The sequence below is a fragment of the Anguilla rostrata genome, chromosome 18, assembly GCF_018555375.3.
Source record: "Anguilla rostrata isolate EN2019 chromosome 18, ASM1855537v3, whole genome shotgun sequence".
Lineage (NCBI taxonomy): Eukaryota > Metazoa > Chordata > Actinopteri > Anguilliformes > Anguillidae > Anguilla > Anguilla rostrata.
Window position 1 is genome coordinate 1,906,884 of NC_057950.1, and position 18,398 is coordinate 1,925,281.

At 46.2% G+C, this 18,398-nt stretch overlaps 1 protein-coding gene across 2 annotated transcripts in view; it reads right to left on the reverse strand.

Moving 5' to 3' along the window:
* The window catches only part of LOC135244784 (protein bicaudal C homolog 1-like), a 64,371-nt gene that overhangs the window by 12,284 nt on the left and 33,689 nt on the right, over positions 1 to 18,398 (reverse strand). For both annotated transcript variants that reach the window (XM_064317345.1, XM_064317347.1), the window contains 8 exons: positions 14,412 to 14,491; positions 12,918 to 13,076; positions 11,959 to 12,012; positions 8,432 to 8,614; positions 6,874 to 7,125; positions 5,946 to 6,077; positions 3,611 to 3,788; positions 377 to 550 (listed from right to left, as the gene is read on the reverse strand). In XM_064317345.1, the coding sequence (XP_064173415.1) occupies positions 377 to 550; positions 3,611 to 3,788; positions 5,946 to 6,077; positions 6,874 to 7,125; positions 8,432 to 8,614; positions 11,959 to 12,012; positions 12,918 to 13,076; positions 14,412 to 14,491 (1,212 nt within the window). The remainder of the gene's footprint in view (positions 1 to 376; positions 551 to 3,610; positions 3,789 to 5,945; positions 6,078 to 6,873; positions 7,126 to 8,431; positions 8,615 to 11,958; positions 12,013 to 12,917; positions 13,077 to 14,411; positions 14,492 to 18,398) is intronic.

The following is an 18,398-nucleotide window of genomic DNA, read 5'->3' on the forward strand; positions in this document are numbered from 1 at the left end:
TGAGAGAGAGGAGCCGCAGAGAGAGAGATATGAACCTCATTCTTTATCTGTGTGTGTGTGGGTGTGTGTGTGTGTGTATGTGCGCGTGCGCATGTGTGTGTGTGTGTGTGTGGGTGTGTGTGTGTGTGTGCGCGTGCGCATGTGTGTGTGTGTGTGTGTGGAAGTGTATGTGTGCATGTGTGTGTGTGTGTGTGTGTGCGTGTATGTGTGTATGTGCATACATCAGTGTGTGTGTGTGTGTGTGTGTGTGTGTGTGTGGAAGTGTATGTGTGCATGTGTGTGTGTGTGTGTGTGTGTGTGCGTGTATGTGTGTATATCCATACATCAGTGTGTGTGTGTATGTGTGTGTGAGCATACGTGTGTGTGCACCTCTCACCTGCAGTGCTGGGCGGGGTGCTGAGGGGGCCGGCCCACAGGGCGGGGCTGGACGGGGCGTGGCGTTGGGGGGCGGGGCTGGGCGCAGGGGGCTGCAGGGGGCTCGCTGAGCTTCTGAGGGGGGTGAGGAGGAGGCTGGGGGTAGAGGAGCCCCCCCCACTGGGAGCACCGAGGCCTGAAAACATCACCGACACGTCTCACACACCCAGACATCCATCAGTCTGCAGCCTTTATGAGATAAAGCATCTATTAATCACACACACACCGCTACGCAGCGCGACAGCTCGGCTGATAAAAACTCATCTTTCAACCAATCATCTTAAACCTGACAAATATGCGTGACGGTTTTTTTTTTAAACAAATCATTTTCATCATTAATTCATCATCATTTTTCAAGGTAATACAAGCCCCACAGGCATTGTCTGAACAGAACACACAGCACTCTCTCTCTCTCAGGCACTCTGCCATGGTGAGGGCGAAACTTTATCTTATTAGTATGTTCATCCTGTAATTTAAAATAAACCTGCTACAGACCTCTCTAATGCTAACTTTAAAAGTGAATTAAACTGAGCCACCCACATTTTTCTGAATTATATATTAGAGAAGTACATTTGCCTTTTGAGTAACGATGTAGACTCGAGCCTAAGACTAAGACTATAGACTAAGCCCACTGCTTCTCAACCCTGGTCTTACGGAATTCTTGCGTAGGGCAATTTCTGAAGCATAAAAAACAGTCCATTTTTTCAGTTGATAAATTGTTCAATTAGACACACTGAATGCCTAATGAGGAATGATTTTTTCTATTAATACCGTATCTTGTCAGAAACAGATATTCATGTGACAAAGGAGGTTTAAGCAGTCCAATCAGTTCTCAGAGAGATAACGCTTTCAGTTTTTGTAATGTGCCTTGGCAAATTATACCTTGGAAGACGTTTCTTCTTTAATTGATTAATTTAGTAAAGCGGTAAAGTCCTTAGATCTGAAAGTGTGGACACCTGGTCTTTGAAATTAAATCATTTGCGGAAAATGAAGAGTTGGAAATGAGCCAAATGCAGCCTTGTGTTAAAATCTTCTTTCAGCAGCCTTAATTAGACAAGAAACAGGTTGGAATAAAAACCAACACACATGGCGTTGCTGCAGGACCAGGGTCGAGAACCACTGGACTACTGTATGAAACTGTGCCCTTCAGTTTCTCATTAAAACGACACTACAGCAACACATTACTGCCACCTTTTACACTGTAGTACTTTCACACACAGAGGCAGCAATGGCACAGGCTCTGTACTAGAGAAGCTCCAGCAACACAAAGCACACACAGTGTTGCGATGCAAGTTTTTCCTGCGAAGAGCTAATTGGTTGTTACATTGAGATGGTGTTCAAATATCCAATTAGTGACACCAACAGATGTCTTTTACCACAATTTTTACACTTGGAACTGATATTTTTATTTTCCGTCTGGATTCAGCCAACATCTGGTGTTTTAAAAAAAAATGTGTTCATAAATGCGATCACAAAAATTAACTTGTTCTGTAAAGGAGCAAAAATAATAATTTGCATTTATTTGCAAGTCAAATTTCTAAAGAGGATGTTGATTGAATTCTGGTCTGCCGCATTGTTGATGAATCCTCTCAGTGAATGTGCAAACGGAGTGATGCTTTCAAAACTTCAAATATTTGCTGCTGTCTAAATTTCACAAGATTTTCAGGTTTTACACGGCTTAGCATCACAGATGGCAGACCGTGATAGTTTAGCTTTATGGGGGCATATTTTATGTTGGATGGCATTTTAATGCCAAAGCTTATCCAAATACATACAGGCTGGGCCACTGCTGACGAGGGCATGTTTGATGCTCAAAACATTTGTAACACAGCCAATGGCTGATGAAAGACATAACCCTTGTGAATGTCATATTTTGGGGAAAAAGCTTTTAACTGGAAAAATCACAGGATACTCAAGGTTCAATGCTAAATGAGCAATGCAGTTTATCCAGTTCTAAACCACTATAAAAATGAAGGCCAGGCCACTTCACAATGGCGTACTATGTCAAAGGACATTCTTGATGCTGCAAGGGTAGAGAAGACTTGGATGAAATATCAGTTTGAGAAACTAGAAACTGGTGAAATTTAAAAACACGTATGCAGATCCCAGAGAATTTGTAACACAACACGTTACTCAACCAAAACGTATGATGATATGAAAGATTAATTTTGTTTTGAATATTTTAAAATGGTCGGTAATCTGCAGGAATTTCATTGTTGTCTAAAGGTTTGTGTAATTATCTGACCCCGGAGTTGAGTGCTGTGAAATTAATTTTGTCTACAGGACAGCGGATTGGCAGGCCCATGCATATTAAATTCTTGCTGCACCAATCAGATCAAATATATTGTGATTAAATGGAAAGGATGATAATCGTCTTGTTATGCAGCTGCCCTGTCAAAACAACGTAAAAAACGAATGAACTGCACATTTAGAGGTTTCAGGCATAATTTTGTAATATAAATATTAAAACAGTACACTTGCCAAGTACTGTGGGACAAGAGGCATGTAAATTATGCCATACATTAGTCTACATTTTTCCAGCGTCTGTTTTATGTTTTTTCAATGTCCTGGATCTGGAAATGACAAATGTTCTTTAGGAATACAAGAAGGAGTGTATCTATCAAGTAGTTTCTAAAACACATGTTTTTAACATGCAGAAAACAATCGATGCCTGGATTCAATCAACAGTTGTCTTTTCTGTTCATAAATATGGTTAGTGTGGTGTGTCAGAAAGGCATTGAATGCAAGAATGATCACTGTACTACCAACTTGTCCAGCTGTACCTGACCAGACTGCACCACGGTACCCTTATCCAGACTGGCACCTTCGTACCCTTCCCGACTGCACTCGCTGTACCCTTACCAGACTGGCACCGCTGTACCCCTTACCAGCTGACACTGTACCCCCTTATCCAGACTGGCACCCCCTTGCTGTACCCCCTTACCCAGACTGGCACCCCCTCGCTGTACCCCCTTACCCAGACTGGCACTCACTGTACCCCCTTACCCAGACTGGCACCAGCTGTACCCCCTTACCCGACTGCACTCGCTTACCCCTTATCCAGACTGGCACCAGCTGTACCCCTTACCCAGACTGGCATGCTGTACCCTACCAGACGGCACAGTTGTCCCTACCCAGACTAGTCCCAGCTGTACCCCCTTGCCCAGACTGGCACCCCCTTGCTGTACCCCCTTACCCAGGCTGGTGAGCCCCAGACCGGCTGAGGCCAGGATGTCCAGTCCCGCAGTGCAGGCCAGGGGGGGCGGGCTGCTGTTTTGGGGTACGGGCACCCCGCTGTGCTCCAGGCCCAGCAGAACCTTCCGGGCTTCGTACATGTTCATGGCGTTCCTCTCCACGCTCTTCACGATCACCGTCTGGCTCACCGAGGAGAACGGGACAGGAAGTCAGCGCGGAACAGACAGCAGGATCCCGCTAACCCACAGGAAGTCAGCGCAGAACAGACAGCGGGCTCTTGCTGACCCACAGGAAGTCAGCGCGGAACAGACAGCGGGCTTTTGCTGACTCACAGGAAGTGAGCGGGGAACAGACAGCGGGCTCTTGCTGACCCACAGGAAGTGAACGGGGAACAGACAGCGGGCTCTTGCTGACCCACAGGAAGTGAGTGGGGAACAGACAGCAGGATCCCGCTAACCCACAGGAAGTCAGCGCAGAACAGACAGCGGGCTCTTGCTGACCCACAGGAAGTGAGCGGGGAACAGACAGTGGGCTCTTGCTGACCCACAGGAAGTGAACGGGGAACAGACAGCGGGCTCTTGCTAACCCACTCACACACATTTACACGGCTACTTATTTCTTTGACACAATGCTTTTCCCCAAAACAACTTCCTGTACAAAGCACCATTGAAAAAACCAAGTCAATCACATCAACTCAAAGAAGAAAGTGTTTCAAACTGGCTTTGAAACATAAGCTAAGACAGGGCGCCCATTGCTGCTACAGTAAGTGCTGTTCCCAGACAGCCGGGCCAGTTGGAGATCTCTCCCGACCGTCTGGGTTGTGGGAACAGTAAATCCATAGCGACTGGGTGTCACAAACAATATATTATCACCGGAGAATGAAAATCGCTGTAAAAGGAATACATATTTACAGCAAAGTAAATCATAAAAGCATTTATTTGCGGCGAAGAACCATTTCTTGGCCTGTTCTTCACCGCTGTGTCTCGTTCAGCTGTATATATGCGGAATGTAAATACTATGCTTTGAAATTTGGTAAAAAAATTTTTTTGAAGGCTAGTACTGGAAAATGTATGTGCTGTTAAATACAGAAAAATGATAACTGAGCATTTGTGTATGTCTGTGAAAAGCACACATGGAGGAATTCCTCATCCTGGGCCTTTGCCTGAATTCAATCAGCCTTAGTCCTTAACTTGACTTCAAAGTAAACGCAAGCATTACAAATTTCCTTCACAAACTCAGTTTGGCAAGCTAATTTTAGTGAATGCCCAAAATCATCAATCTGTGTCTGTGGTCAAATAAAATAAAAATTCTATGGCTTCAATCCTTAGTCAAAGTTAAGAACAAATGTAGACTGAATCCCAGCCTTGTACAGTTATTATGTGTACTGCACATGCTCTCTCCAGAGCATGGACACTCAAATCTGGACCTCAAATCCAAATCCAGCCCCAGATTTGTTTCCTCCTTGGTAATTAACGAAGCAATCAGTGCTACTGATTGGCCAGACTCTATTCACACCTGACTCCCAGGTAAAGGGAGGGTGGAAAACCAGCAGTTCTTGGACCTCGAGGGCCGTGAGTTGAGGAACAGGGCCCTAGAGCATTAGCCATTGCTCTCTGTTTCTGAGAACAGAGAGGAGGCTACAGTTGAAATGCCATCCTCTGAGGCAAGTGGAGAGAGAGAGAGAGAGAGAGAGAGAGAGAGAGAGAGAGAGAGAGAGAGAGAGAGAGAGAGAGAGGACATAATCTAACAGCTCCCTGCATAGAAAGCACCAATCCCCAGAGCGCTAACGCTAATTAGCACCTCATCCACAACACAGCTCATTAGGAGGTACTTAAGCACCCGGCTAAGCTAGCCAGAACATCACTGACTCAAACAACTCACAACCCACCAGGGACGAAAATCTTTATCTGGTCTGATGTTATAGATCAGGAAGAAAGAGCAGCGAACAGACAGACAGCAGGGAAATGGACCCGGCGTACCTCATGCCCTCAGGTACCTCAGATAGGGGGAGAGGGAAGCCACTCATAGTGGCCTGTGTCTGTGATTGGGCCAGGTGCAGGGAGGGAGAGGGCTGGGGGACTGGGCCTGGTGCTCACACAGGAAGCTGTGATTGGCTGGGGGATGACTGATGGCTCGGGTTGGGGATGGATGTTGGTGGGCGGAGACTGCTGCTCACACAGTAAGCTGTGATTGGCTGGGGGATGACTGACGGCTCGGGTTGGGCATTGATGTTGGTGGGTGGGGCCTGGTGCTCACACAGTAAGCTGTGATTGGTTGAGGGATGACTGACGGCTCGGGTTCGGTTGGGTATGGATGTTGTTGGGCGGGGCCTGTACCTTGCTGGGCTGTTTGACCTTGGCCTTGATGCTGACGAAGACGTCCAGCCGCTCCATCAGACCAGTCAGGCACTGCGGCTCCACCTCCATGTCCTCCTTAATGTCAAACATCAGGACCAGGGGAAGAAAGCCCTGACAAACAAACAAGCACGGGCACACACACACACAAACACACACACACACACACACAGCACACACACACATACACGCGCACACACACACACACTTTTAAATTTTTAACTCTTTATTTTGGACGGCTGTTAAAAATAGAACAGTGCCAATACAGCTTAAGCATGTACAGCGCGCTCAACGCCAGCAGGCTGCTGTGCATACCCAGCACTGCTGCACCATAATGATCCCTGTTTCAGCTCTATTTGCACTGCAGGCTGATGCAACCCTCCTTTGGAGAGTGCCCCTCTGGGGGAACCTTCAGCTGAGGCAAAAAGACTCAGAGCAAGGCTAAAAGACTCAGAGCAAGGCAAAAAGACTCAGAGCAAGGCAAAGCAGACAGGGCCCTCTGGCCTGCGGGTCTATGAAAGCTTAAGTGAGGATGGAGGGAGGAAAATTAAAGGAATAATTCATATAAAAATATTTTTTTAATAATTTTTGCTACCTGGGTTAGGAGGAGTGTGAGATCACAAACATGTGTTTAGAATGTTCTTAACTGAACATTCTCATGCTGATGTCACAGTCACTGCTGGCAACTGAACGCAGTGGAGTTCTAGAACACCAGCTTAGAAAAAAAGAAAAACATTCCAAAAAAACCTGCTCCTCAAAAGGGTTTAAATAAAGGGCTTTATAACTCAGAAAGCTGGACCTAATTTAGATTTTTCAAGTCATACAAAATTTAGACAACTGTCAAAAAAAAGCAACAACTTTCCTGACTTTCCTGATTTTCCAGTAGACGTGCTGAACGAGAGATCCTCACCATGAGATGCTGGCGTGCCAGGCAGACGGACTCCACCGAGCCCTGGAGGTAGACGGCGGACTTCTTGTGCGGGCTGCTGGGGTCGGGGAAGTGCAGCTGGGCGCCGGTGCTCTGGGTGACGTGCCGCACGTTGCCGCCGTTGCGGCCCATCAGGAAGAGGTGGTGCTGGGGCGCGATGTCCAGGTGGGTGCTCACCGAAACAGCCCCGCCCAGGCCCCCCGTCAGGTGCTCCAGCAGCAGCGCGGTCCCCGTCTGCAAACGGGACGGGGAGCACACAAACGGCCCAAAAAAAGTTAAATTCTATTCATCTGCAGGAAGAATAACATAGATAATGAAAGCCAATCCTGAATTCACCCATTTCAACTGCAACTGCAAAATTGCGAAGCAACTGAAAAATCGAAAACACAACGACAATACCAGAAACATGCTGCATTTCATAAGAAAACAACAACGGAAATGTTTTCTCACAACCAAAACACAGGCGGCAGCAGCCAACGTTGGATCGAGAGTGGGGAGTATCCTTGACTGGATTCAGCAAGGTGAGGTCTTTTATTAGTAAAATTTCCAAAGTACTTTTGATCAACTGTACTTCAGTAACGATTTCTTCTGGATAAATTATAGCTTCTGGTCAGATCTACGGCCTAAAAATTCGACCAATTGGTCCTGTACATGGTTTGCCACCATAAAAAGCCCTGAAACACACACACACACACACACATACACAGCCCATGAGCACACACATCTTTTTCTGTTCTGTCTTTCTGTTATTTCCAACATTTTCAGAGTAGGATTCCTCCCTTTGTCCTATAGCGACCGCATTATTAATAAAAAACCGAACACCACAGAAATGCAGGCACACACGCTCTCCAAAACCACTGGCCCACTCCTTCCAACCCCCGCCCCCCTCTCTGTCAACAGCAGTTAGGACTGCTGTTCCAAAATAATCCACAGGCCAAATCCTCAACCACAGCAGAGGCCAGATAAGGACTCGTCCACATGGACAGAGTGCTCTATAATAACAATAATAATCATAATAATAAAAAGAAAAATAATAATAACAAGGGACTACATTTACACAGCAATTTCAAAGCACTTTAAAAGTCAAAGGAGGGGGAAGCTGTCCTCAACTGCCACCAATGTACCTGGGTGATGAACGGCAGCCATTTTATCTAATGGGGTGGAGAGACGGGGGGGGGGGGGAATTACTGAGCCAATTAAAATGGGGAAACATCAAGCGGTCACATTGCGCCAGATGGGCTGAAAGTTTTAGCCAGAACGCCGCTACAGTCACAGGGTTAGGGTCAGGACCGCGGTTTAGATGCTAACGCAGCAGGGGGTGGTGGGGTTGGGGGTTAGGGTTAGGACTGCAGTTTAAAGCGTAAACGCAGTGGTTATGGGGTTGGGGTGGTGGGGGTGGGGGGGTTGAGGGTGTAGACGGTTTTAGATGCTACCGCGGGGGGTGGGTGGGTTGGGGGTTGGGGGGGTTAGGGTTAGGACAGTTTAGATGCTAACGCAGCGGGGGGTGGGTGGGTTGGGGAGATGGTGGGGTTGGGGGTACCTTGACCGCGGCGGCGTTGTCCTGCGAGCCCCTGACCGTAACTGTGGTGCGGTACAGGCGGGACCGCAGCTTGAAGGACACGGAGATGCCGTAGGTCTGGGAGATGTGCTGCACCGCGGGGGAGCCCGGGTCCGGCTGGACCATCGGCGGGAGCTCGAACGTCAGCACCAGGGGGAGGAGCTCCTGCGGGGGGGGGGAAAGGGTCCGCATCAGAGGGGGGCAGCATCTCAAATGCGTGTATTTAAATTGCGTGTTTGTATGAGCGTATTGCACATGTTCTTTTCTACCTTTTAAAAATATTTTTGGCCTTTACTGTATTTATTTGGAAAGTATTTTGAATTGTGTTCCAAGTCAACCACAAAAGGGGGGCAAAAATCACTTGCCATGTCCTTCTTAAAGCAGAGATATCAGTGTCAATGGGGCGTTTCTTTTGAATAAATAAATAAATAAATAAGCATACGAATTAATAGCAGTTGTGCTCAGGAAAAAGAGCAGACCGTGGTTAAATAACTATTTGAAATGTTTTCTTCCTGTTGACAGCAGAAATGCTTTCAAATATGACCAGCGACCAGCGTCTAGACTTCTAAAGACTAAATGTCTAATGCAGTTAAAATACACATGAGCTTTAGACCCATCTACTGCATCCACACTGTACTATTCTAACCCATAGAGACTCATTTAATATTAATTTAAACACTACACACACACCCCCTGGAACACCACGTACTTAAACCTGGTCTACAGAAAAGAGAATATCAGCCAGGGTGGGGTGGGGGGGAAACATTAGAGACCCAAGCACATATTCATCATGTGTCTCAGCGTAAGAAGTGCTAACCTAGGGTCAGTTCTCCCCAGTTCATTTTCTAACTTAATCCATTATGAGCTAACAGGCTGAACCCACCCCAGATCAGAGACCTTCGTGAATACGAGGCCTGGAGAGCCATCGCAGCCGAGAGAAGAGCACTGAGACAAACCCTTCGAAGTGACTCAAACAGGGCTGATCGAGACCGAAACGGCACTGATGGACACAAACGCGGTCAGATAAACGCCCTCTGTGGAGGTGAGGAAATGAAAGCGCGCGGAGAACACGCTCTCTTTCTCTGCAGAAGCACGCACGCAGACCCTGGGCCCCGGCCTCCTGGCACCGCGGCCTAGCCTCACCGGCCGCCAGAGAACGGTAAACTGTATAAATTACAGCGACCGAAAAAATGCAGCCATGATCACTAGCATATGTTCAACGAAACTGCATTAAGATTATGTCTCCAAGCATTACTTTTGTGCGTGGAGGAAAAAAGAGGAAAAATGGCATTATATTCTCCTGTAGAAATATCACAATGGAATACTTTTCCAGATGAAAACCAGAAAAGCAGTTTCTCTCACGCTTAACTGAACTGAGTCCAGGAAACCTGGTCTAAGGCAGGAAGATTGGGCTAAAAATAGAGAGCGTAGGTCCAACGCACAAGCAGCTATCAGTTCTGCTATCTACATATCCTGTGTGTTCGCCTAACTTAATACCCCTTCAGCATCAGACCAACACATCAGCTTCAGCTCAATTCAGAGACATTGAGAAGAGAAATGTTTTCTTATTTACTCCAAGTAAGAGAACCATGAGCAAGGCCCGTCCTACATCACAACGTCTTCTATTCCCAGGAATGGGATCTTCTCCAATTAGAAGGCAGACCTAATTAATTAAAAGTACACCTAACCTGAGCTGAGGGTGAAAAACAGCACTGATGTCCAGTAATAGTCAGTACAGAGTTCACCAGAGAAAGCACACGCATTTTATCTTACTGGAAAAAGGAAAATATTCTGAGCGACTCAGTGCCGTTGGCCGTTTGACTGGGCGGGGGCCCACTTGGGAGACATGCTAAGTGCTGCTAACAGCCTGAACGTTGCCGCGAGCAACGCGGAACTTCCATGTTCATCTCAATTTTCATCTTCATCAGCCCCTACAGGGGCAATCTGCATCCATGCTGTTACAGAAGCTATCAGCTCATGCACAAGTGCTCTCTCTGAACTCCATTTCATGCTACCCAGCTACATGATCTACTCTATCAGTATTCAATGGATACATTCACTTGCCCCATCCATTCAAAACAGATCTTCCTGCCAGAGTTGAAAAGAACTTTTCAAAAATATTACACATGGTCTGGTGTAGTGTAGGCTCTGTTGGGTTGGAACCAGTCTGATGCAGGCTCTGCTGGGTTGGAACTGGTCTAGTGTAGGCTCTGTTGGCTGGTCTGGTGTAGGCCCTGTTGGGTTGGAGCTAGTCTGGTGCTGGCTCTGTTGGGTCTAGCGAGCCTGGATCTGGTGGGCGGTGGCTTTTGTTGGGTTGGAGCTAGTCTGGCGTGAGGCTTCTGCTTGTGTTGGACGCTAGTCTGGTGGAGTGAAGGTCTGGCTGTTGGACTGAGCGCTGGACCTGTTGTTTGAGGTATCCTGTTGATGGGGGTTGGACTGAGTGGTCAGGTACAGATCCTACTGAGGCATGACTGAGGCAGGCCATAAGTCAAGAGAAGCCCTCTGGTCCGTGCCATACTTCTGTGCTCAGGAACGCCAGGCTGCCAATACGGCTGTCAGAGTCTATTTAGGAAAAACAGAGCCAAAAACCACGTCTGTTTCGCGTTCATTTATTTTTTTGTTGCTGAAAAGCCAGCGCACATATTAGCTCTGTTACGTGCCTGGATGGTGAGAATCAGAAAGTTTTCCACAGTCCCGAGAGAGAGAGAGAGAGAGAGAGCCAGGTGTCACCGTTCCCGTGAGATGCAAAGAGGGCCGTCTGGAAGGGACTGACAGGCGGGACTGGAACGGACGCGCCCGTCGAAAAAAAACAGGAAAACAGGGACCGCCGAACTCGCGTAGCTGAAATTGGTCTCTCTGATCGCCAACACGTGTTCCACATCAAGCCGCAACGAACAGCGGACTCCAGATCCCACATCACACCTCCTCCACAAAAACTGCCGCGAACATCAAAGGCCGCCATTAGCCGCCAGCCGCGGCAGACTAAACACCGAGCGCGCGGGGGCACGCTCTTCCGCGAACACTCAGCGCGTTGCCATGGAAACAGAGGCGCGGGATTACCGAGGCGCTCACGTAAGCACGCGCTGCACAGGGCGTGCTGATAAAATAAACAAACACACCCGCCGTCACAACATACAAGCTGTGCATCCTCACTGGTTTTAAACTTGTCATTTCCAAGATGGACCTCGGCATGTATGTGCACAAGTATGCAAAGTTCGGGTCAGGTGTTTGTGATGCAAGCAGGTGTGTTCCTCGTCAGGGTCAGTTTGTAGTGTAGGTGTTTGGTGTGAAATAAAATTCTTCAGTAGAGTATTAGTACAGGTGTGTTTAGTATAGTTGTAGTTTTAGTACAGGTGAGTTTTAGTATAGTTGTAGTTTTAGTACAGGTGAGTTTTAGTATAGTTGTAGTATTAGGACAGCTGTGTTCCAGTTCTGTAAGTACAGGTGAACAGGTGTTTTTCATTCAGGAATAGCATAAAAGACGGAGGTGCGTAAAATAGGTTTATTACCCTGATTTTAACTCTGGCTGTCTCCACCCCAGCTGGTTGGCCTGCGATGGACACCTGGGAGAAACACATCAGTCAACACCTACAGGAAGCACCACAGGCCAGATTTAATCAGCAATACTCATTACCATCACCCATTAAGACACTGGCAGCTTTTCTTTTGCACAAACACAGTTTACCCAGGTCTTCTGGTGAGCCCTGAACTCCCCAGACAGCTTGTGGGAAAATAACAAGCACTTCAATTTAATTACCAGTCAAAGTTAAAGACGAATATTGACTGAATTCGGCCACAGTGATGACACTCCTCACCCACTGATGTGTCACAACTGCTGCTGCTGCTGCTGCTGCTGACACTTGTTGGTTGCCATTGCATCTATCTATCTGTCTGTCGGTCGGTCGGTCGGTCGGTCGGTCGGTCTGTCTGTCTGTCTGTCTGTCTGTCTGTCTGTCTGTCTGTCTGTCTGTCTGTCTGTCTGTCTGTCTGTCTGTCTGTCTGTCTGTCTGTCTGTCTGTCTGTCTGTCTGTAAAATATGGTTTTAACTACTGGTCTCACAATCCTATTTAATGACTGAATTAATAAATTGAAACCAAGTAAGAAAAAAAAAATCAAAATCAAGTTCTACTCAGTTACAACAAAGCTCTTCAATGTCATTGAACAAAATTAACCAATTTTGAGTGAATCAATTTCCACATCTTTTCTATGTTGAACATTTTTTTTTTTTTGCCTGAATACCATCTTCAATCCTAAGTGCACAAATGTCAAATGAAGGTCTAATAAATCGACATGTTGACTATCATGGCATTAGATCACAGCCTCTTCATTGGTCTTCGTTTTCCTTGATTTACCCCAAAGCTAGATCGTCATGGGGGCAGTGAGGGGCGGTGAGGGGGCGGTGAGGGGCAGTGAGGGGGGGTGAAGGGCAGTGAGGGACGGTGATGGGCGGCGACAGACGCGGACATGCCTGGTTGCTCTTCTCCGCCTGGTTGTTGCGGTTGGAGTCGGGGAAGTGGATGTGGCAGCCTGTTTCTTCCATCACCCTCTTGATGTTGTTGCCTCCTTTCCCGATGACGTGGGAGTGCTCTGTGTGGGACACGTCCATCTTCAGCGTGACGCGGCTGCCCTGTGGGGGAGACAGCAGTTGCTCGGTCATAATAATAATAATAATACATTTATTTTATATAGCGCTTTTCATGGTCTCAAAGAAGCTTTACAATACATGATACATACATACATACATACAATGAATCATACAGTGCAGAAAAAGAAAGAAAGAAACAATGCAGAAAATTTGAACCTTGAAACCTTTTCAGCCTTTCTCCACACAAAAAAGTGATGCTGACATGAGCATCACCTTGTGAAGAGAGACCGATGCCCTTATATATGTAGTACTTTAAGGTATGTGTCCCATACCACTGACTGCCAACAATGGTATTTTTTCAGGGATTTTCTCTCTGGAACCTCAACAACAGTAATCATTTCACAATTCCAGCCGGTCATAACTCCGGGCTGAGATTCAAAAGTAATACTCATAAAACACCCAAGAAATGATAAGGAAAAACTGCACAGGCTAGAGGACTTAAAAAGATCACTGTGTAGGAGACATCCAATCAGATCAAAAAAATTTATCTTTGAGCCCCAGGGAGAATGGGCAAAAGCACCACAAGGGGCGCATGTGAGTGCAGTGTAGCTAAGGAAGTGGATGGGGAAGAGCTCAGGAGGATCATGTACCTGGAACAGGACCTCTCTCAGGAGGACCCTGTACCTGGAATAGGACCTCTCACAGGAGGACCGTGCACCTGGAACAGGACCTTCCAGGTACCACAGGCTCATTTCACACACTGCAGGGTCTGCAGCCCTGATCCCAGAGAGCCGCAATATCTGCTGGCTGTCGCTGTTACTCATGACTTAATTTACCGATTAAAGTAGTTGGTTACTCATTGGTTGTCGATTTTAAGATGGAAAAAAACCTGGAACCATTTGGGCCTCAGGATCCAAGCCAGCAGACCCCTTGTCTATGGACTTCCATCTGGAGGATCAGTGGCTGTGAGACCTCACTCTTCACCCTCACTTCTGAGAGACAGAAATCCTACTGCTTTCTGCCATCATATCCCCATTAAGCCCTAAATGAGCTGGAACCAACTGAGAAATATCAGTTACTGTTGTGTATGCCAAACACACACTCACGCCCACACACACAGACAGACAGACAGACACACACACAGACACACGGACACACACACAAACACACACTCACGCACACACACACAGACAGACAGACAGACACCCACACAGACACACGGACACACACACATACACACAAACACACACCCACACACACACACACGCACACACAGACAGACACACAGGCACACAGACACACCCACACAAAGACACACGGGGACACACACACACACACACACACACACACACACAGGCAGGCAGATCTTTCACTCACTTTTGCATCGAGGACAGACATGATCTTCTCTTTGGCCTCCTTCACTCTCTCCTTCTTTCCGCAGACTTTGATGTGTGGATCTGAAAGAGAGAGCATCACCATCAGGGCCATTCTCCATTCCCAGGATTACATCTCACCATCAGGGCCATTCTCCATTCCCAGGATTACAGCTCACCATTCAGACAGGAGCCGGCAACTAGTGAGTGACGCTGCCTGTGATTTTTCAGCTATTCTCTATCAATCAATCACTCAATCAATCAATCAATCGATTAGTACATTAACCAATCAATCAACTGATCGATCAATCAACCCATACATTAACCAATCAATCAATCAATCAATCAATAAGTACATTAACCAATTAATCAATCAGTGTATTAAACAATCAATAAATCAGTACATTAACCAATAAACCAATCAGTAAATTAAACAATCAATGAATCAGTACATTCATCAATAAATAAATCAATCCAGACATTAATCAATCAATCCAATAAATATTAATTTTGGCCTACACCATTTACAAACGGGCATCCAGCACTTCACAATAGCTAACCCCTCTGTTAACAGGATACCAGAAAAGGAAATACACTGCAGCATATTGCAAATAGGTGGAAAGCATCAAAAGTAGTTATCATTCATATAAAACTACAGCACACTTCCTGAGTAAATCTTGCTTTCCAAACATCGTGATCTTTCCCATGATGTCAGACTAAAATGAGTCAGCGAAAAGCATGTGTCTTCTGTGAGTGTGTCTACGGCGCGTCCACGTCAAAAACAAAACTGAACTTGCCGTGCACTCCGTCGCAGCAAATCTCAAGATAATCAAAGCAGACTCATCCTTCCCTGTGAAGGATTACGTAATGTTGAGCCTGGAGTTACACGCTGCTTTTAATAGCCTCCAGTTTCCTGTTATTTCATCTGGTACTTGACAGACTTGCCAGACTTTATTAATGCGCTGCAGAGGCAACACCTTCGGCTGTCGGAACAGAGCACCTGTTTATACAGACCTAGCAACAATAAAGACACACCCCTAAGAGTTCCAGACAGCCAGGAGCTCACTTTCAAATTAATCGGCTGCAAGCTTTAAAAATATCTCTGTTCCTGTGAAATTTAACAACGGCTTATTCACGATTATTCGCTGACTCTTTAAAGAGCTGGTTAGGACAAAAGTCCAAAACAAACTTTTTAGAATTTCGGAAGTTCTAAAATAAATTTCAACATACTGATCTCGCGGGTGAAAAGAAAGAGTTTTAAAATGTCTTGATGGCTCTACGGAACCTGAAAAGACAAACTGGGAAGAAATAGTGGAAAAAGTGAAATCTTTATTTTAAATAAATTCTTAAATTCCAGTAATTCATAGCTACAGTACATAATCATACTTCCTCCACCACATCAATACTCTATACATTATTGCAGATGTTTATTTAAAAACAGCAAAACAATAGTTTTGGACAGGAATGGTATAAGCAAGCAGGCCTTGCAAAGCAATTGAGGGAAATATTAACTAAAGACTAGAGAAGCTTCAGAACTAGAATTATCCGCAATAACTATTCAGCGCTTTGCTTCTTTGAAGGTTGATGTCCTCTACAGTTGTGCCCCGTAGTGGACATGAAACTCAACAGTGAACAGAAGGCGCGTTTCGCACGGTGAACGGACTCAGTAGTGAACGGAAGGTGCGTTTCACACGGTGAACGGACACAACAGTGAATGAAAGGTGCGTTTCGCACGGTGAACGGACTCAGTAGTGAACGGAAGGTGCGTTTCGCACGGTGAACGGACTCAGTAGTGAACGGAAGGTGCGTTTCGTACGGTGAACGGACTCAGTAGTGAACGGAAGGTGCGTTCCGTACGGTGAGCGGACTCAGTAGTGAACGGAAGGCGCGTTTCGCACGGTGAACAGACTCAGTAGTGAACGGAAGGTGCGTTTCACGTGGCGAACGGTCCGACTGAAAACAGCTCCATAAAGAACAGCTCGGGGACGGAGGGGCACGTCCCCCCGCTCGTGGAGCTGATCAGGACCGTTTTCACGCGTCTGGGATTACGGGGTGACTCAGGTATTCACCTCGTGCTCCGCTTCAGAAAAAACAAACTGCCGCTGGCCTCCTTTAATAAAACATTACAAACGCCCACGCTCAGACTGCTAATCGAGTCAAAGACGACTTCGGGTTATGAAAAATATTAGTATTCTTTTACTCTTGAGGCTAGGGTAAAATAATTCCGACGGTAAATAAAAAGCGAAAATGAACTTTTCGGATTAAGAAGCAGTGACATGCCTGCTCTGATGCTGCGGTCGTGTGGTGGTGAGGGACTACGCGGTCACATCGGCGAGCGTGGCGAAGGCCTGGAAGTCCAAACACGCCGAAACTGCACTAAAACAAGAGGCCTCCGATGGAAACAGGAAAGTAGAGGTGTCTGGAGACCCCAGTTGTGTGTCTGGAAACCTTCCAAACCGGGCTGTTGAGGGGCCTGTGTCCTGATGGCGGTAGGCTACCAGTAGAGGGCCCTCACTATCACTTCTTGACCCAGGCCACGTCTGAAACGGTTTACTTGCTTACTACTGAGAATATAAGCTGCATACTAGTTGTATACATACTCAATAGCAGGCAAGCAAGCTGTCTGACTAACTCACTAGTTAGTCGTCATGTTGGTCGCATCATTAAAAAACTTTTATAATTTAGCATAAGCCTCAAGTATAAGCAGTTCTGAAGAAAGGAAAAAAGTATTTGTTAAAAAGAGCATAATTTAGTGTTGATGGCACCATTGTACCAAAGCAGTTAAGAGTCCTGCATGATATGCAAATAAAAATCCGTTTCTAATTACACTTGGCAGAACCATTGGCACAGCACTGATTTTTTAAAACATTTTGTGCCATTCACTCTGATGATTAATAGCTTTCACAGTTGAATGATTTTGTGGAGCAAAAATCGTCCGTTTCTAAGACGTATCCGGGACCAGAACTACAAAGCAATAACCAGAACTGTTTACTGTTTACGGTCCCGTAATGACTTTGGGAAAAGCTCTGAGGCGTCTCACACGAGCACAGAGAGAGGATTTACTGTGCTCCTGACACAGCTTCAGAGCGCAGCGAGCCAATCAGAAGAACCTTCATCATTATGAGGACAAAAATATTCATTGTAGCCCGAACTAATCCAGTTGTGTGTCATACACTGGCCACACTCTGCGCAAGGCAGGAAACCGCTGTTTTTCCACCGCATGCTTCGCATTTTTGGGAGCCACGTGTGGTCACGCTCGGCTGGGGTACGTCAGAGGGGTAGGGGTACACACGCGACTCTTTGGGAAACACACAGAACCCATATAAATTAGAGACAGGGTTTTATTTTATAGGGGACACCATTAAGACCGCTGTGACTCATATGCTGCAGGAGAACTTAAGGACTTGTGTGTTAGAGGAGAATAGCTGGGTACTTCCTGAGGTCAGATTCCTCCCTGTGGCCACAGCTTGTCTGGTAAAAGTATACGTGCACTGGCGTTCACCAAACTAATGTAAACTCTTCATTTAATTGGTTTCCCGTCTGGATAAGACTCACTGTTCTACATGGGCTAAGTCGAACTGAAACACAATCCAGTGCTTGTTTGGTAAGCAACAATACGGTCCCATTCTTCCGTATTCAGGCCCAGAACTGATTCAAATACTTCCTAATCAAAAGTCAAATTCAAATACAGATGATACAAATCAAAAGTCAAACTCAAAGATTCAAATTCAAAATTCAAGTGATACAAATGATTAAAATAGTGAAGGTAAACAAAAAAAAAAAACAACAACAAAAATCAATTGAAAAAACCAACACAAATTAACGTGCAATGCAATGTTTAAATGTGTTTATTCTGAAGCAAGGCTTCTGCTCCAGCTAGCACACTGATCTACAGTATCAAATTGGAAAATAACCAGAGATACTCCTATGCCAACCCACAATGGGGGTATCACCCTGACAGGGATGCCCCCGGGAACAACTAAAAGCGAGG